Source organism: Acomys minous (genome assembly GCF_964271855.1).
Source record: "Acomys minous genome assembly, chromosome: 16".
Lineage (NCBI taxonomy): Eukaryota > Metazoa > Chordata > Mammalia > Rodentia > Muridae > Acomys > Acomys minous.
In genome coordinates this window covers 4,017,454-4,038,146 of record NC_140498.1, presented here as the reverse complement: position 1 = coordinate 4,038,146, position 20,693 = coordinate 4,017,454, and the positions used below count along the sequence as shown (strand labels likewise).

The following is a 20,693-nucleotide window of genomic DNA, read 5'->3' as shown; positions in this document are numbered from 1 at the left end:
GGCATGCACGAGACCCTCGGTCTGATCCCAGAACTACATTAAAAAAGAACATTAAAGCAAAGAGAGGCTGACACAAACACAGCAGAACAGAATTGCTAATCTAGGCAACGAGAGCACTTCTATTCACAATTCTTGCTGCTTCAGTGAAATTTCTCATAATAAAAAGCTTAACAAAGAGGCTAAAGGCGCTTGCCGCCAAGCCTGGTGACTTCAGTTCAATGCCCGAGACCTACTTGGTAGAAGAAAAGAGCCAATTTCTGAAAGCTGTCCTCGAACCTCCGCACTCACACCATGGCAAACAAACGTAAAGAGTGTTTAACATGTTAAATCATTTCAATTTGAGGTACATCAACTTATATCCATTTTTAAAAGATGGATTTTTAGCATGGAAAAAAAAAGCAAGCAAGCAGTTTCAACACAAGAAATGCCTGCTAGCTCAACAGTTTTCCTACTCCTCAGCCCCGTCTATGTGGTGGGCTATCTTGCTAATGAGTGAGCGGTCCATCTGGGGAACGCTGGCCTCTCCCAGTGAATTTGCAGAGAACACATGGGACACGGATTTAAACTGTAGAAATATACTAGGCTTTCTGAAGCCTGGTGCCGTCAGCCTCGAGGGACAGCTAACTCTTTGTTGTGGGACTGTCCCACACATGTGGGGTGTCTGGTGGCCTCTACCCATGAGATGCCTGTGGCGCCCTACCCCCCGTTGTGACAATTGAAAATGTCTCCAGACAGTGCCAAACGTCCCCTGGAGACAGAAGAGCCCCTGGGTTGAGACGCAGTGAAATGCACAGACATAATGAAACGATTTAATCAAAAACGCCCTGCGAACCAACCTCTCTGTACCAGAGGACTGTCTACATGCAGTCTGCTGCACAGCCTGGCTCTGTCACTTGCAGCGCACAGGAGTTACCTCTCCCTTCACATGTCCCACGGGCAGGCTACACCGAATAGCAGCTGGCCGCTCCAACCTGGGCACGCTGGTACCCACCTGCAATCCAAGTGCTAGGAAGACGGAGGCAGGGAGGACCACTCCAAGTTCAAGGCCCACCTGGTCTATATATCGGGTTGAGTTCCAGACCAGGCAGGGCCACACAGCAAAACCCTGTCTCAGAAAACAAAGCAGGCACGTAGGCTGCTCTTCGATTATTGCCAACAATGTGGCCATCATCATCTTTGGCACCGAACCCTATTAAACACCGCTATTTCCTTAGGCAGAAGTGAACCCATAGGTCACAGGTATGTTACAAGGGTCATACACACTGTTCAATTTCCCTTCCTAAATGGCGTAAGTTGCTTCCTTGGTAGCAAGTATGGGAGTGCCTGTCTCCCCAACCCTTCTCCACAATAGGGATTTACTTTTTATCTTCTAAATAGTCAAATCTCCAAGATCTGGTGTGTTGGCCCAATAATCCCAGCTACTCAGGAGAATATAAAGATCAAGGCCAAACAGGGCAATTGAGTGAGACCTTATCTCAAACTGAAATGGGGTTAGTGGCTGAGGGTGACTCCGTGCTGAGTGCATTTGCTGCTCTTGGAGAGTACCAGGAAGCCAGCACCCACATGGTGGCTCACAACCACGTATCACTTAGTCCCCGTGGGATCTGATGCCCGCTTCTGGCCTCAGCGGGTTCCTCTACACAACACAGTGCACATAAACACACAGACATACACAAGCTATTTTAAAAGTTAAATCTTAAAAAAAAAAGTTTTGAAAAAAAAAGGGGGGGCTAGGGAGATGGCTTACTGGTAGAATGCTGCCTCATATGGGCAAGGTCCTGGTTTCAGTTTCCTGGAATCATATACCCATAAGTACCAAATCTAGTAAGTATTTAAGATAGTAATCTTAACACTGTCATAGTGACTAATAAGCATATTATTTCCTGCACTCATTGCCATTTGTACAAATTCTCTGAGTTTCTAGTTCACTTCTACAATTCAATTTCATATCATCTTATTGAGTTGTAAATGCTTTTTATTCACTGAGGATTTTGACCTTTCCCCAGCCACGTCACAATAGCTTTCTCAGCTTCGAGTTTGCCTTTTATTGTTGCTTAGAGGTATTTCTAAAGTACAGGAGTTTTTCACTTATATCTACAAAACCTTTCCCTTTACGATTTCTGGGTTTTTATGTCCTATCTAGGACACCTTTGTTGCCCTGAGATCACATGGATGGGCAGGTATATATGTGTGTGCATGTGTGTGTGTGTCACACACACCTATGTATTATTTTAGACTATTACAGATTCATTAATGATATACAGCTCTTTATCCCTCTGGTGATAAACTCCAGGAACTAGGACTCTAAGCTTGTTAGTGAATAAGCAGCTAGTTTTCCCAGCAGCATTTGCTGGCTGCCTCTCTCTCATCTGCAGTCACACACTGCTCGGGTCCCAAGCTCCTCTGGGCACCTCTCCATTCCTATGCCACACTCATTTAAACACCCTGCTTACAATATTTTAAAATATCCAGTAGAGCTAATTACCCTAATTAGTCACCTTAAAAAAAAAACTTGGCTTTTCTTACAACACTTTGCCTCTTCTGGCTGAGCCTTAGGATCCTGCCCCATCTGACAGAGACTGGGACCAGAGTCCTGCTACGTCTATGGATCACTCCTGGGAGAACTGACATCTTGGCAGTTTGAGTCTTGTTCTCCTTAACATGGCACGCGCGTCCATTTCCTTCTGTTCTTTGGCATCCGTTCAATTTTTAACATTTTAAAAGAATCCATCCCATAATCTTATTGCTTTGTTTGTGTTTGCTTGGCGTGTTCTGTTGCTATTCTAATTGAAATTTTGTTTCAGTAATTACAAAAATAATGTGTGCTATGCCCTCAATTCCACCAGACTGGACAGAAAGGCAGACAGAAACTGAGCAGCCTCAACCCCCATGGCCCTGTGCTGGGCTGTTTCTGTTTCTGTTTTCTGTACCAGGAAGGAACCCAGGCCTTCGTGTGCCAAGCAAGCAGCCCACGACCGCGCTTTATGCTCGGCCTGCATCTCACACTTTTACTCTGAGGCAGGGTCTCACTGATTTGTTTAAACTGGCTTTGGCCTTGCTCTGTAGACCAAGCAGGTCTTGAACTGTAATCTTCCTGCCTCAGGTCCCTGAGAAGCAGGATTACAGGCCTGTGCCTCCAAACCCAGCTGTTCTCATGGTTTTGTTAATTCCTGTTGGATGTCCACCCCTGAATCAACCGTGATTGCTTTGCAGTCCCACTACAGCCCCCTTGCAACGGGATTCTCAGTATAAGCTACACAGAGGAAAACATGGTGAGCAGTCAAGCTCTGCAGATCCAAGGAGCCAGCCTGGCCCACACTGCAAATCTCTATAAACTCCTTTTCTTTAGCAAAAAGCTGGAGTGGCCACCTCTCCACCCCGCCCCCCATGCATACCTGTTGGTAGTAAGGACAGCATCCTCCAGTACCCCCCCAACCCCACTGTAAAGTCTTCTCTCTGGGCTCTCCTGAAAGGCTACATGGTACCCCAGAAAGCCACTCTGGCTACACCCCACAGCCACTGCAGTATGGTAAATGCCTACAAAGGACCCCAAATGGGGTGGAAGCTATGCAAAGACGGGGCTGGGGCCCCCAAAACCACTGTTGACAGGTGGGAAACCCAAAAGGCGGCTAGCTTCTCACTCCTGGACCTTAACTCAGGTGTAGCTACCCAAGATGGAAAAGAGCAAAGGTTACCTTGCCTGTTCCACCGGCTCTTGGGGTGGGTGCATAGTCCATATAAGATGGGGTGGGCTCTCACGGGCTCCTCAGCCAGCCTTGCATGTCTCTTTCTCACACAACCCTCAAGGAATTCATACGGGGTATCCTGAAGCTACCTATGGGCAGCCTGGTCCTCCAAGGAAAGGTAACACATAACCCCGCAAAGGAGCCAAGGTGAGGCGTGTCTACCATCGTGGCCCACGTGCCTCAGGAAGGATTTCCAGGTGAAGCTAGCCTGTCAGAGGCGGCAGGGGAGTGAGCAGGTGTTTCTGCAGAGGACGCTCTGACAGGAGCAGCTGCCCAGGGGCACCTGGTAGGAGCATGGGGCCCACCTCTTCCTGCTTCAGTGGGGGGCGGGGGGGGGGAGCTGTGGTGGCAGCGCTATGGTCAGAGCCCTCAGGACTAATGCTTGACTCCCACCCAACCTCAGCGCCTCCCACTCACCCAAGAGACCCCATAAAAGCAAACCAGTGCAGGTCAAGGGCTGCCGAGAGCTGCCACGGTGCAGGTGTTCCCGTTCCCGACACAAGAGTGGAGGTCCCTCTACCCAGTCACTAGATGTGTCCCAGGCAGTTTTGGTTGTGACACCCCTTCCTAGTCTTCCCTGCGGCAGGCCTCTTAGTCCTGGCCACCCTGCCAGGGAGCAACAGAGACCACTCTCCAGTGGAGTTTCTTTCGTCCCTCGGCTTAGGGAATAAATTCATGGCTTATTAATTCTCCTCTATTACATGAACACACACCGGTGTCCTTCACTCACTGAGAATGTGCTGAGCTCCAGGGCCCCGCCTCCCAGGCGCCTCCCAGCTCAAGGTCTCAGCTGGCCAGCCAAGCTCTCCGCAATAGGACATCCATCCCAAAGGCCAGCTCCAGAGTCCCAGCTATGGCTCCCTCTCTGCAGAGCCCACCAGAGCAGGCTGCAGAGACTGAGCCAAGGCTTCGGGCATCGCCCCAAGCCTCAAGCCCACTTTCCCACTCCCTCTTCTAGCAGAACACTGGAGCGGTTCACCGTCCTATTCGCTAAGGCTTCGCGTGAAGAAACCACAGTCACAAAACCTAAAAGGGTCACAAAAGGTAATCAGCTAAGCAAAGGCTGCTAAGATGGGCACGGGAGTTTAGGGGCGGGTGTGGCTCAGAGGAGAGGCTGTTGTGGAGCCCTCCCCTGGCCTCAGGCTTGATTCCGAAGCACCACAGCTGTTTTAGACTTTTGTCCAAGAAGCCGAAAACCTTCTGATGCTTCACACGGGACCCCAACTCTCCTTGAAGTGCCCGATTTTGTTAAAAGGTTAAAAAGCCAAAGGTAATTACAAGAAACCCAAAGTCACATTGCAAGGCCCTGGAAGACTTCTGGGAGACAGACCATTAAAGTCCGTCTTGTCCTACCGCAAGCTGTGTACGCTGCCCCTGCACGGCCCACAGGTCCAGGAGTTTCGCTGTCACTTTGACTAGACACACATCCACCAAGTCATTGCAGTATCAAGAATCAAATTTGGGGGCTGCAGAAATGTCTCGGTTGGTTAAAGGCATTGCTGCTCTTCCAGAGAACACAAGCACCCACACCAGGCATTTCACAGCCAACTCCAAAGCATCTAGCACGCTGTTTTGGACCCTGAGGGCACCTGCACATATACCCCCACACAGACACAAATCTTAACTAAAGAAAATAACTGAAATTCTGGAGCGGAGCAAATGGCTCAGTGGATAAACACTGCATTTTACAGTATCTCTCACAATAATCTTATCAGAAAGCCACGCCCTCCGAAGGCAAGGGGCATCTATCTGTGCATAGGAAAATACTATAGAAGTCCAGTTATCCGAACTCTCCTAAGTTGGTGGTGCGGCCATGTTATGGGTGTGCTTTCTTGATAACAGCAGAAGAGCATCTAGCAGTGGGTGTGGGGCCTCGGGCGACTGGAGCAGCCAGAGGGCACACGCAGTATCTTGTGGCATCTGCATGGAGTCTGTAATGTGAGTACAGCTCCAGTTGCTATGGTGAGCATGACACAGACACTGTGGGCAGCCATGGTTGGAACCTACCTTTGTCAAGAAGGAGAGGCTGGGTCTTCAGGCAACAGGTGGTGGTGAAAATGGGATTGTTTTTCCCTTCTTGGGTCTCGGAGCTCCTGACTTCTGACCATGAGCCAGTGCCCAGGGACTCTTTCCTCTCCAGCAACCCCAGGAAGAAGAGGAGTCCTCAGCGCTAGTATTTCTGAGGTTCTGGCACCTTCTTAACCTCCGAGGGCAAGGAGGGAGAGTTCCACTTCCGGGGCTCTTAGCCTTCGGCTCTTTTAAAACATCCTCCAGCTTTATTCTTAGGAGAGTTATAATGAAGTGCTCAGTGGTTCCTTCTTTAGCACAGCTGAGGGGGACCACTTAGACAAAACAGAGCCCAGCTGGCAGCAGGGGGGAGTGTCTCAGAAGGATCTGGGCCCCAGCTCATGTCCCCTCTCATATCCCAACAAACAGCCAATGTAACAAGCAAAAAACTAAGGAGACGTCTCACCTTCAGGTTCCTCCACGCTGCTGGCTGCAGTGGTGGGTGGCGCTACAGGAATCTCTTCATGAAGTTCAGAAAAGGGGGAGAGATAGAAAAGAGGTTAAAATTAAAAAAAAAAAAAAGGAAAATCTCCCCCTCTTGAGAAAAAAAAAAGGGTCTCAGCACAGACTCTTCTCAACTGTCTAGCCTCCCTCCCCCATGCCCACACCACAGCTCAGCTCAAAGGAACAAAAAGTCAGGAGAAACTGGGAACTAAAAGCAGATCCTAGGGAGCCTGGGCACGGCAGTGTGTTCTCCTGTCTTCACTGGGAAGGGGCGGCATCTGTCACGGAGGGTCAGGAGCGGGGGCAGCAGGGGGGCTGGCGGTCCACAGGGCTGATGTTATTCCACCCAGGACCTGACACGCATGCCCATCTCAGGCCTACTATCGACAGTCACACACATGGCTCCGCCCTGCGGTTCCTTAGGTTCTCTGCTCATCATGAGACGACTACCTCAGCCTCGCTCATCTACAGCGTTAACTCACAGGTGAAAAGAAGGATCTAGAAGCAGAAACTGTGAGTGAGGGTCTGGGGGAACCTGCCTTTGGGGAAGTTTGTCACAAGGACAGGTGTATCTGTGGCCTGGCCCTAGTTTCCCCAGGCTTCCCTCAGGCTGGCTAAAGCCTTTTGTGAGCTGGTGGACTGGGACGTGACTGAAGGTGGCTGGGCTCACAGGGGCACGATCTTTGTCTTGACTAGTTCCTTCTACCTGGAATAACAGCTCCTCCCTTCCACCTCCTGCACCCATCCCTGTGCTCCGGCAAGGTAAAGTTCAGCCAGTCAGCTCTATTGATATGGCCACCAGCTGTCAACAGTTTAAGTTTCCTTTCTAGACAAGGCCAAACCGGGGATCAAAAGGCCCTCTAAGGCAGCGGTTCTCAACCTGTGGGTCCCGACCCCCACAGGGGGGTCCCATATCAGATATCCTGCGTGTTGTATGTTTACATTACAGTTCATAACAGTAGCAGAATTACAGTTACGACGTAACAACATAATGATTTTAATGGCTGGGGGTCACCACAACATGAGGAGCTGTATTAAAGGGTCGCAGCGTTGGGAAGGTTGAGAACCGCTCATCAGCCCTGGTGAATGACCTCCGACCCTGCTGTCTGCAGCCAGCATCTGACTCTGTGCTAAGACTCTGCTCTGACCTTGGACTCTAGCCCTTCCTGAGCTCTGCGGCTCCTAGAGGAAGCGTGCGTTGTGCCTTTTAGGAAGCAGAGGCAGAGGGCACAGCCCACAGTGAGGAGCAGAGCTGTTCTCAGGTGACATCAATCACAAACGTCTCAGGTGGCCCCCACCTCAGCAGCTCATTAGGAAGGTGGACCTAGGACCAACCAGGCCCGTTCTGAGCCCTAAAGGCCAGGCTGGTCCCAGCAGATACTCTTGGGGAGCAGCATCCGAGGGGCCTGGCCTAATACTGCAGGTGACTCACGGCTAGTGGCCATGGGGCACACTGGTCATCCAAACTCAGTGTCTAAGGTGGGGATGCACATACAAGATCAATGGCTCCCTGAGCTGGGACGAAGCAGGACATCCCAGAGTGCAGCCCAGATCGACTGTCAGGTGGGAGTTTTTGTCCTCGCCCTAAGCCCTCCCTTTTCAAAAAGCAACTCAGAAAGTACAGAGCGTGTGGGAGGACGCAGGCGCCGGTTTTGAAAGGTCATTTCACTGTGTTCTTTCCCCACCAGGGAATTTTGAAATGTTAGTACTTGCCATTCTGAGCATCCTGACAGCTCCTCTCCATCTCAAAAAAAAAAAAAAGCTACCAAGTGGCAGAACACATTTCCCGAGGCCCAGATAGATATTCCTGGGTTTCCAATTGCTCGTCTCATAGTTTTTTGGGGTGCACAGAGAGAAGGGGTTCTATAGGCTGTGAGACTGGTGTTTGCATGTCACCATGAGAAGGATTTCTTTCCTTCCCTTCAGTCCAATGCTGGGGATGAACTCTCCACCTGCTGTGCCCTGGGAGGACACCAGAAGCCAGTCCCTTAGACTCGTGCGGGGTCATCTACTTGACAGTGGACCTACGGGGACGGACACCCTGGCAGAAACTCTTCATTCATAGGCTGGTCAGAATCGCTACCGGAACCAGCAGAGCTCTGGAAGCAAAGGCCACGTGCAGTAGGACAGATGAGCACACATAGTGGGACAGGTGAGATGTGCACTGGGAACTAAGGTGCCCACCTAGTTGAGGCAGGGGTGACTACATTCTGTGAGGAACACTCTAGGACTCTGGTGGCTCCTGGCACGAAGGGACTCCAGGCACCGAAGTCTTGGGCTGTTCCAATTCCTGTTCACTGATTAGTCGCTGGAGCCCACTAAGGGACTCTGAGAATCTCAGAGAGTGAGACTGACTGACTCCTGAAAGGGGCCAAGCAGTAAATACTTCAGGCTCTGTGGATTACAGCCTCTGCTGCAGCTATGCCATTCCACAGAAGCAGCTACAGACAGGATGCCTTTTTCTTTTCCTTCTGCTTTTTTAAAAAAAATTGATACAGAGCCTCACTATGTAGCCCAGGCTAGCCTCAAACCTTCAGTCTTCTTGCTTCTGCCTCCCAAGTGCTGGGATTACAAGCTCACACCACCATGCCCGGTGACTTCACATGCTTTTTTAAATTTATTTTATTTTTTATTGTGTCTTGAAATAGTATCCTTCCTTTGATTTTTGTTTAAGTCATTAAAAAGGTACAAGGCACTGTTCCATGAAAAAGAGCAGCTGGCGGCAACCCCCACCCCCACCCCCGAGAAGGAGCTCGCCAAGCCGCTCTCTAGAGAAGCCTCTTGGTCCCTTGGACTCTAGCTTGTTTATGGAGACTCTCTCCTTCTCGTTCTCCTCTGCCCCACTGTCCCTTCTTGGCTTGGACAGTCCTAGCCAAGGAATCACCTCTCCGGGTTAGGCCTGACTCGCCAGCCAGAGCTCATTTTCTGCCCATGGTCACAGCAACATGACCTAGTAGATACAAAATACAGAGACCCTTCAGAGCCAAGGCCAGAGTGACCGGCCCTCTCTACATAATGGCTCTTTGGGTCACCCCACTCTGGTGGCCACAGCTGCCTTGCACAAGACCCTGAGTAACTACTTGCAAAGGTCCAAGGCTTTGGGTCTGTTCTTTTGTTAATCTGTAGCTGCGGCAGGCCCCCATCCCCACTGGGCCTGGGGTCAAAGTGCAATGGAGAGGGGTGGGGACTCCTGCCAGAGAGGAGGCTCGCTGCCCCACCTGGAGTGGTTGTCAGGACTGAGGGCTATGGAAAGGCTAGCGGTAATGCACGCAGATGCTTCTGAAAGAATTTCCAGGCCTGGAGTCTTTCACCGGGTCTCACCCAAGCACTAATGAATGAAGAGATGCCCACTGGTGATGGCTAAACCCACTGGACATCAGCAAGCAGTCCCCATGGGGGTCCCCCCCCGCAGCCCCTCCCCCCCCCTCGACCCAAGCAGATGGGAGGGGAGGATGCACGTACTGATGCAGGGAGCGATGGGAGAGCGGCTCTGCTGGTAGCCTTTGGCACAGCGGTTGCAGGTGATGCCTGTCACGCCGTCCTTGCAGGGACACTGGCCAGTGGTTTGATTGCAGGTCTTGCCAGCAGCACCCACAGGGTGGCAATCGCAGGCTGTGAAGAACACAAGACAGAAGGGTCAGAGAGACAGTCAGTGCCCTTACCTGCCCAGGGGCGTCCCATGGACCCTACCCTAGAAGGGGAAAAATGAATGAAAAAAGAACAGGCAGGCCTAACCGAGCTCGCACATGTTCTAGAAGTTCTGAGGTGGATTGCCTACATAACAAGAAATGGAGAACCAAAGCCAAGATGGACCCACTTCAGAGGGTTCCTTGAGGAGTCGGAGAGGGGAGCCAGGGAGCCCCTCTGAAGCCCAAGAGAAGGGCTGGTGCTCAAATAGGATGTCAAAGAGTAGAAGTTCGGGGCGCTGAGGGTAGGGAGGGGTGCTGGCTTCCTCCCAGATGCCTCTGTGGGTTCCTGGGTGGAGTAGGGTCTGGAGCTGACGATGTTCAAGGATGCTGTTCAGAGGGAGGTGCCTAGGATGCTGCCCCGACGTGCTCAGCAGCCAGATGCCCAGAACCCCGGGGCTTTACCTTAAAACTCCAACTAGATGGGCAACTGGTAAACCCGTGAACCTCCAAAGGGGCCTCCCAGGAATGAAACAGTCAAGCTGGGAGTGAAGCAAGGCCAGTGATTCTGAGGCCAGAGGCCACTGCGCGAACCTTATGGCCCTCCTGGTTTTGAAGAGTGAGCAGTGGGTGGGTAGCCCCACATCCAACCACATCTCAAAGCTCCCTCACTGTGTTCCAGCCATGACACAGCTTTGGGGGAGAGATCTCTGCCACCACCATGAGGCTCTTAGCAACATTCACCCCCACAGGCAGAGGCCACCAAGGCACCTTGCTAAGTTCTGAGCACCTGTGCCTGAGCAGTGGCCTCCATTGTGAAGGGATAAGGTAAGCGGGGGGGGGGGGGGGGGGCAGCATTGTGCCTGTTCCTGCTGCAGAAGCCCAGGAGGGCAGGGCGCCCCAGTGACGTATTCTGTAGCCAATTTAATTCATGCCACATGCTGCTGTTTCTGTCCCCAAAGAGGACAAATCTATCTAGAAAAGTAAGGGAGAACCGAGATTTCAAAAGAACTAAAGTAAAAATTCCCTCTTCAGCACAGTGGGCCCTGAAGAGGCAGCCTCTCCCTATGGCCTCCAGCCTGGAAGCCACAGTAAGGCACATCAGAGAGAGGAGGGAGAAATGTGTGCATTAGAGCCAGCCTGTCCACAGCACTGCAGAAGGAAGATAGCGGGAGCATGTGTTCGTATCAGTGATGCCAGAACATGCAAACACTCCTGGAAGTGCTGGGATGAGAAAGGGTGTGGGCCTGACAGGAGGGAGGACAGAGGGGCCTGGAGCGCCCACAGCTTGCCGCCTCCTGTGACGCAGTCTCCCTGCATCTGTTCCTCTCTTGCTCCTTTCTTAGAGTTTGACTTTTGAAGAGGGTCTTCACAGGGTCTCCCACGTCTTGAGCATTTGTTATGTAGTGTGTGGTACGGTTCTGAAGGCTGTAGATGGGGAGAGTAGGTCACTGGGGGTACGGCTGTACCTGCCCCCTGGTTCCAGTTTTTGCCACTTCCTGGTTCATTCCACATACACAAGCTGCCTCAAGCTCAAGCGCGGGCGCCCTGGCCATCAGAGAGTGAAAGCCCTCTGAGACTGTGAGCCAAACTCAGTCTGTCATCCCTTGGGCTGCTTTTGTTACTACCATGAAAAAAAAAAAAGTAACTAATACATTACTGCAGACCAGGAATTGTCTCTGCTGAGATGTCTGTCTTTGTCCGTGTACCCTAAATTCAAGTCTGTACCCTTTTTAAAGTTAGTAATAAAAGATCCAGCCTCGGTGGCCTGTGGGGAGGATGACAGTGATGAAGGGGTGGCTGGAAAGGCCTTTTGAGTAGGAAAAGTGAGTGACACAGGCACACCTCTCAGTTGGTGGTATGGAAGTAGGGGGCCCCCAGCACAGGAGCTCACCGTCAGGAGCCACAGATGTGGGTTTGGGCATAGGCTATGGGGATGCCAGGCCCTTGCACCAGCTGACCTCCCTGGGCCTGCTCTGCTAGCCCACTGGCGATCCTTAAATTCATGCTACAACCATTCTCCTCGGGTGCCAATGCAATACATCTGTGTGCAAGTGATTTCTGGATCCCTAGGAGGTCACAAAAGGTTACTTGGTCATGGAAGATTCCAAGGCAGATCACACCTAGGCACTAGCACCAGCCCAGGCTGTCTTTGTCTTAAGGCCCAGGTGGAGGAGCATAGAAGACTAAGCATTAACCCTTGCAAAGCTGGAGACCTCAGACTCCTTGGCTGGCCCCACCGCTGGGTAGGGCAGCGACCAGATGAAGTCGGACTGTCCTTAGCATGTATGCTGCATGGTCAGCTCATCCTGAGAGTTCATCTTTAGCTTAGGTGTAAGCTAATGCTCGCTGCGGGTTTCCGGATCTTTCTCCGAAGAGTCTATAGGAAGCAAACGAACCCACGCGTCTGGTCTAACCGACGCTTCCACACCAACAAGTCATTTTATCTATGCTCAGGGGTCACTAAAGGATCACATCCAGGTCAATGTAACCATCACCAGGCTGCATCCTGCCACCAACACAGCATCTGCCAGCAGAGGTATGTGTGCCCGTAAAGACTCTACAACCACATCAGCACACCTGTGTTCTCTTACATGTCCCCTGAGAAAAGAGTATGACTGTTGGAGGACAAGGCAACAGGCAAGTGAGGAGTCACAACAGAAATGAGACCTGGAAAGGACCTGGAGCCCCGAGGAGAGGGGATGCCCAGACCCCTCACCTCATCAGGACACCCCTCAGCGTTTCTGGTTCTTCCACGGGGAAATTAAGCTCTGACAGGTCTGAGCCACTGTGAGGCAGGCTTGCTGTTAGCTGCAGGCAAATCCAACCTGGATGCAGACCCACCTGGCACTCATTCCTACTTTCAGGAGAATGAGCCCAGAGTAAGACCTTTGCCCACAGACACGGGAAGGAGGTGGCCCACATCACATCCTCTGAGCACCAAGGACAGGCGTTAAGTGTGAGAAGAAAAGCCACCAAATGGCAGTGTCCTGTGGCAGTCCTCTACAGTGGAGTGATGGCTGTTCCTGGCTGACAACTTGACTACATCTGGCATTAACTAAAACCCAAATGCTGGGTACACCTGGGAGGGATTTTTTTTTTTGTAACTAAATCATTTAAAGTGAGAAGACCCACTTCTAACCCACATCTTTGAGGTGGGCAGATCCACCTCTAACCTGGGCCACACCTTCTGCTGGTAGTCTCTAGAAAGGACAAGAAAGAAGGAAGCTGGCTCTCTCTTGGCCTGCTTGCCCTCACTCACTGGCAAGTCCATTCCTTCACCGGCATTGGCACCCACTTCTTCAGGATTCTGATATTGACTGAGGACCAGCTGAGACATCCAGCCTCATGGACTCAACAACTACTGGATTCTTGTACCTTCCCTTGGTAGACCACACAGCTGTTGTTGGATTAGACCATAGCCTTTAAGCCATTCTAATAAATCCCTTAGAAATATGTAGGTACACACATACACACACTCACTCACACACACATACACACACTCACACATACACATTCACACACACTCACAAACACATACAGACACACTCACAAACACACTCACAAACACACACACACATTCACACACACTCACACTTACACCCACACAGTGACTAGCACCCAGCAGGATAGTTTCTGTTAGGGGATGAGGCCAGGGGAGGCAGCCTTTACTTTGCAGGGGCTCCAATGAGGGCATGGCCAGAGATCTTCCCCAATTCTTCTGAGAACAAGGCCCAGGCTAGAACATCCTCTGTCACAGGAAGGCCTCCTGGTGACTCCCACTTCCCTGAAAACCAGCCAGGAGTTTTAGAGGAAGGTCAACCCTTTCCATACATGTCGCCAGTCTGCATGGGGCAGGCAGCACCTGCTCATGGGAAACAGGCTACCACAAGTTTTTCCATGAAGAGAGACTGTGAGGCCAGAAGGAAGTGCGGATCTCTGAGAACATGGCAGGACCGGGTTTCCCACGAACGTGCCTGGCTGTTTGTGCTGGATCACCAGACAGGGACAGACAGCCTGCTCAAAAGAACCCAGATGACAGAGGACCGAGGCCTGGCCCGTCCCTGCCAGTGACTCTGAACTAGTACCTCTGTCTCCCTGGACCACAGGTGGCTTCTCTGCAAGGACAGCAGTCAAGATTCCACGGAAGGTTTCCTCTGCATGGATCCAGACTATAGACCTTACCCTCATGGTTGCGGCTCATCACAGTGTCCTGGGTGGGGATGGGGGGAGGGGCTTGTGCTGCAGGGTGCCCTGTCCAAGGCCACTAGGACCGTGCCTACACCTTACTGATGGAGGGGACTTTAAGAACTCTGCTGTAGTTGGGCTTGAGGTGGCTGGTGTTGACCTCTGGCTTCCCACACTCAAGCGTGGTCCTTATGTTCTACCAGGTGAGCGCAAGCAGAGGCCAGGCCCTTCCAGCAGTTCATGGGGCCAGCTGGAAGTCTTCTGGGGGGCCTCCTATGGGGAGTCTGGCAACTTTTCCTGAGGACCTTGGCTTCAGGGACTGAGAGCAAGTGGGGCGGGACCTTCAAGAGGCAGCAATCGAGAACACAGGCTTGTGGGAAAGAGGGGGTGCTGGCTAAGCATCGGTCTCTTTGTAATGGGAAGACAGAAGAAGCACAGCCCCAGTCCTCAATCCAGACACCATGTGGCTGTCCCCCAGGCCTCCAGGCGCCCTGAAAACTTACTACTTTGGCCTCATGTTAATAGTTGGCTCACACGCCAAGCCCCCAGGATTCATACCCAGCAGTCTTAATCCCAAGTGCCCACGCACGAGACGAATATGAACTCTTTAAAGAGGTAATTAAGGTAAAAATAGGTCATCGGAGTAGCTTCTAATAAATGACAGGTGTCCTTGCACAAGACAGGGATGAGGTACAAGGCGGCTACAGAGGAAACACACACAGGATGGAAGTGACCATCTGCAAGCCCAGGAAACAGGCCCGAAGCAGATCCCTCCCTCCTGGCCCTCAGAAGGAATCTGCCCAGATGGCACCTTGACCTTAAATTTCCAGCCTCCAGAATAAGTAGAGATTAACTATCTGTTGTCTAGGTCAGCAGGTGCACAGCGCTTTGTTCTAGCACTCTGCGCAGACTGGCATAGCTGTGCTACACCCCAGACAAGCTGCCTCTTTCCTAGGGGCTCTCCCCAGGCCAGTCCCTGGACTTTAGGGGAGATCACCTGACTGTCATCAACCCATGGAGCTAGTGAAGTCACCAGCCACCTTTGCTAAGGGAAAGAAACCTTCTCTATGGTAGGTCACATTTCTGGGCCATCTGAGATGCTAGCAAGCTGACTGAACACCTGCTAGGGCTTCCCTGATCTCTAGAGTTCCTCCCAGCTCCGATTTCCTACAAGCCTCTGGGTGTTAACAGCCGTTTCTAAAAGGGTGGCCAGCAAAGGCCTGAGTAGGGAGTGCAGTTGGGGGGGGGGCATCAAGGCCTCTCAGAGGCCAGCTAAGGTCAGCAAGCAAAACCTTCAATCAAGAGATTCTACTTGCGCCCTGCCTCAGAAGAGACCCCACCCTTGCCACACAATCAGCCAATGAATTGTTGTGCACGTGCACGCATGCACACGTGCATACCTGCGTGTAGTAGTAATGGTGGTGGTGGTGGTGGTGGTGTATCCTCTACTCTTGTCCCAGAAAGTAGAAAGTGCTGGAAAGCCAAGTGCTAGTGGCACTTCTTACCAGTATGTGTGTGTGTGTGTGGGGGGCTTTCTTCCATCTCTTAAGCCTCCCAGGGCACAAAGCAATATACTAGGCAGAGAAGCTGCCTTATCTGGGCTAGCAGGGCCCTGCCCCATCAGAGAACTCGAGGATTCTTCAAGGATTCCCTAGGAACCGTTGATGGCAGAAGCAATCAGGAGAGCATGCAGCTTTCAAGGCCTGCAAGGCTCATTCACAAGGGCTGCCTGCCCCGACACCTCCTAGGGGGCCATGCTGGTTAGCTTTCTGTCAGCCTTGGTACAAGCCAGGGCAGTCTGGGAAGAGGACACCTTAATTGAGAAAATGCCTCCATCAGATCAGCCTGCAGGCAAGCCTTGGGATGCTTTCATTATGGATGTGGGTGGAGGCAGTCCAAGGTGAGTGGTGCCATCACTGGGCAGTGGTCCTGGGTTGTCTGAAAAGGCAAGCTGAACAAGCCACGGAGAGCAAGCTAGCAGAGAACAGTACTCCATGGTCTGTCCCTGCCTCCGAGTTCCTGCCCTTGACTTCCTTTCACGAGGACCTTAAGCTGTAAAATGACACAAAGGTCCTCCCCAAGTTGCTTTTGTTCCCGGTGTTTATCACAGCGACAGAAACTTAGCTAGGACAGGGATCCGCTGTTCTGTGCTTTGAGCAAGGCTGGGCTGTATACCTGGATGTAGCGCCCAAAGAACACAGAGACAGGGAGGGTTCTGTGGCCCTGCGGGGTCAACTGACCTTTAGCTGCTTCAGGGCCCCTGGAGACAGACAGGGCCGGCATCTTGAGATGAAACAAGGGCCAAAGGCTTCCTGCATCCCCACACTTCGTGCTTACGTGTCCAGCCTGATGGACACACCCTGTCCCCTACTGCTTAGAGGACGCACAAGGTAAAAGACAGACGGCTGGCCACAAAGAGGCGTTTAAACACTCATTCCTTTCAAACGCCCCAAAGGAGGTTGTGGAGCATCCAAGAGAAGAAACGTGCAAGAGATGGCCAAGGCCGTCCAGGCGTCTGCAATGGAGGACAGACAAGCGGAAGCAGGCGGTGGGGGCTCAGCAAGGCCCGGGAAGGGGACTACGTGCTGAGAGCAGGGCACAGGGGCAGGTGCGTGCGGCTCTTGATGACTTCAGGGCTCTGAAGGGGATGGGGACAAAGAGACCCTGGAGCAGTGGAGAGGAAGAAAGAGAAACAGCTACGTGTGCGAGCACATAGTCAGACAAGGAGCCGGAGGAATGCAGGAGAGCTGGGTTTACTGTGTTTCCCTGTGTTGGTGAAGAACTGGGCCAAGGGCTGAGCTCAGCTCCAAGGGCCAGACTCACTCCTCTTACAGCAATCCATGGGAAGCAGGGTCACAGGAGACTGACGCGAATCCTCTCCCCAGGCGATGGCCCTGCAGACAGTAAGTATCAGCTTACTAGGCCCTGCCTCTCTTTTAAGAATTGTATTTGATATTTGTTATTCATACGTTTATGAACCTGCGGCAGCGAGAGGTTGTCAGATGCCCTGGAACCTGGGTTATAGGCGGTTGCGCTGTCTGCCGTGGGTGCTGGAAACCGAACGGGGATCCTTTGGAAGAGCAGTAAGTTTTCTTAACCACTGAGCCATCTTTCCAGCTCTAGGGCCTCACCTGCAGTTCCACACCTCCCGCCAGGCGATGGTGGCTCACGCTTTAATCCCCCGCACTCGGGAGACAGAAGCAGGCAGATCTCTCAGTTAAAGGCCAGACCGGTCTAGAGAGAGATCCAGGCCAAGGCTACACAGAGAATCACGTCTTGAAAAACCAAAGGGGTGTAAAATAAAAGGCGCAACTGCTCCTAATGTCGCTACACGCTAGCTTCCAACAGCGAACCTCACTCTGGGGACACACCCACCCACCAAGCCACAGCTCTAGGGAAGGGATCTCATCCATTGTTACTGTATCTCGTACAGGGTACAATGCACTCCTTTTTTTGTTGTTGTTGATTTTTTCAAGACAGGGTCTCTCTGTGTAGCCTTGGCTGTCCTGGACTCGCTTTGTAGACCACACTGGCCTCGAACTCACAGCGATCTGCCTGCCTCTGCCTCCCGAGTGCTGGGATTAAAGGCATGCGCCACCACGCCCGGCTAATGCACTCTTTTTTTGCTGAGCACTTCTACAGACTTTTATCACCGAGGCCAGTTCTTCTAGTCACTGCCTCCATCAGGAGCCAGAACTGTCCAGTCCTCTCAAGAATCCCTTTCCTCTGCAGTCAGCCCCCTTCTAGTCACCTTCTGCAAATGTCTTATCCCTCAATGATACAGTATTCGCAGTGTCTACGAGGGCAAATGGGATCTCCAGGTGTGCGATCTGCTGAGCCCAACCTTTCCCACGGAGCCAGATGCATTTGAGGTGTGTCCGTGGCAGTCTTAGAATCAGTTCGTTTCTCAGGAACGCTGAGCACGCTTCCTCAGCGGGTATGCGTCCGCTTTGACCGTGCATCCACTGTCACACCCTTAGGTTGTGGCAATTGGCGATTACAAGCAAGACTGTTATAAATATCTGTCTACAGTGGGGTTTTGTTTGCTTGTTTGTTTTTCGTTTTTGTTTTTGTAGGGCCTACATTTTTATGACTCTTGGAGAAACACCAGCGAGCAGGATCCTGGCGTCATGACTGTCTGAGTCTCACTTTCCAGGGAAGCACTGGGCAGCCACACCATGTGGAATCCCCACCGACAATGTGCGACGGCTCCAGGAGGCCCCTGTCCTTGCCAAGCATTTGGAATTGTTAAGTGGCTAATATATATATATATATATATATATATATATATATATATATTTTTTTTTAATTTCCCAACGAGAGGGGCCTGATGGTGACTTCAATTTGCATTTCCCCGATGTCAGCTAATGTTTCATGTATTTATTTGCCATCTGTCCATCCTCAAGGAAGTGTCTGTTCAAATATTTTGCCCGTTTTTAAATTGGACCGTTTGCCTTCTAGTTCTTGAGCATTGAGAGTTCGTCCCACCCCTGGGTGGGGGAGGGGAGGGGCACGGAGGACCGTGGGAGTGCTGTTTCTCCACTGGGGCTTGTCTTAAGGAACAAGCTTCTGTAAATGCGAACAGAGTCGTGTCTCTCTTGCCCCGCACTTCCTTCCCTTCTGACCCGAGACCCCCCTCCCCCAAACCCTCTGAAGCTTCCTGACTTTGGGGGTCTGAGCTGTTGTCCTCTGTGCTTTCTCCTCGCGCCCCAGGTCTCCTCTCAAATGTCCCATCTTCCCCGGGGCTTACACGGAGCTTCCCCTCGCCGGCTGACTTTCTCTCCCTGTAACTCATCTCATGATTAGCTTCCTTTTGTCGGTTTCATTGTTGTCAACCTCCCCCAGGAAAGAAGCTGCGCAGCGTATCATCCAGGCCCGCAAGAAACACTTGCCAATCAGCGACGATGTTTCATCAATGATCTCATAACTGACATTGATGCAAACTTGGGCCCAATCGGCTGCCTTCTCCTCTGAGGAAACCCATTTCATCTTGCTGTCTGGAGGAAAGAATGTGGCAGGGGGTGGGAGTGCCAATCCCCTCGCATCCTGGGTCACCTCAAGCTCAAAGGCCACACTCTCCAGGGCTAATGGGGCGTGGGGGAGCCGACTGTGGAAATCCACGGATAATCCTCAGCCTTCGCTTCAGCTGTCTGTGTCAACCTCCTCCAGGCCAGGCTCTCCTCTCTCCGCAACAGTTGCTAACGAGGCACTGAAGGATAGATGTGTTAGGTTGCACCGCCTTGCACTTTCAGATCAGGGTGCAGACAGCAGGAAGTCCGGGGGAGGGGAGCCCACAATTCCAAACTGGATTCTGTGGGCCCCCCGCTGTGATCTAGTCTTCCTGCAGTGGGGCTTTCAGAACCGCGCTTGGCTGTATACAGCTGTCCCCACCTTTGCGCCGAGCCTCCACAAGCAGCTGCTGGGCACATCTCTGACACTCGGCTCATTCGTCATTTTTGCTTCTAAAGCATGCAAATCCTTTATGGACAGTGTGCCACAGTACCAGGCACATCCCTGGGGCCCTGTCCAGTCCTGTGGGAATCAGCCACAGAGCCTACACAGAGGCAGAGATCTTTGTCCGAGAGGCCAGTTACCAAGTGCTATGTTCCACACCAAGCCATAAATAGACAGGGCATGCCTGTCAAATTACCACCTAAATAATTATATTTGTACCGATAATTAGTCAGCTTTGGTCAGAGAAGTTCTTTTTTTTTTTTTTTTTTTTTTTTTTTTTTTTTTTTTCAGCTGGCAGTGAGAACTGCAGATGCTGAGAATAAGAACTATTAAATCCCCAGCCCTGGACGGGATTTCTCGAGTAATTACCTTTCCCGTGATGCAGTGGTTCCATCAAAGATAGAGTGGAAAGAATCTAAGGGCTGGAGGAAGGGACGCAGTGGACGAAAGCACTGTCTGTGGAATGTGGCACTGATTGCTAGTGCACTTTTGATTCCACAGCAATTGTGAATAATGGCTCAAAACCCAACATTGGACCTGTCCCATCATTGGGAGAAAGGTCCCTGAACACCCCTCTCCTAAGACGTATAGGCAGATACAGTAGCTAGAGGGAGGGGCTCACAAGGCGCCGCCCCTCCCTGAGTAGCTATAAGTAATTAACGGTCATTGGGGAAAGAAAGGAAATTTCCTTCAGCAGTGTAGCCATTTTGGTAAGGACCCCTATAGGCAGCCCCAATGAAACCAACTGGGTCACCAAAATAAATAAATAACCGCAGAAAGCAAACAGCAAAAGAACTAAATAAGCTGCGGTCTCTGTTCTGCGAGCCCACTAACAACTGTCGGGGTTTCTGGTGTCTCCGGTTCCCAGGGCTTACAAAAATAATCACAGGGAGCATCAGTGTGTGCCGGTGCAGAGGGCCTCACTCAGTTAACACTGTGACTCTAAGGAGGAAGAGGGGCCGCTCAGCCCATCTCCCAGAGAGGAAGGAAGGCTGAGGCATGCCTCACCCAGAAGTGGACCCTGGAGCCCCGGCCTGGAGCCTGGAGGCCAGCTCCACCTGCTGTCCTGTAGCAGAAGCCCCAAGGAAAGACTTGGGGCACCACGAATTTGGGGAACTCAAAGATCAGGGTCTTTTTTTCTAGTGAAGTGCTAAGAACCCCTGGAATG

The 20,693-nt window shown here is 51.7% G+C and overlaps 1 protein-coding gene across 2 annotated transcripts in view; it reads right to left on the bottom strand.

The window, feature by feature from the left end:
• Positions 1-20,693, bottom strand: part of NTN1 (netrin 1) — a 184,972-nt gene that overhangs the window by 37,488 nt on the left and 126,791 nt on the right. For both annotated transcript variants that reach the window (XM_084761866.1, XM_084761865.1), the window contains exons 4-5: positions 9,720-9,869; positions 6,220-6,273 (exon numbers count right to left, since the gene is read on the bottom strand). In XM_084761866.1, coding sequence (XP_084617992.1) covers positions 6,220-6,273; positions 9,720-9,869 — 204 coding nt within the window. The remainder of the gene's footprint in view (positions 1-6,219; positions 6,274-9,719; positions 9,870-20,693) is intronic.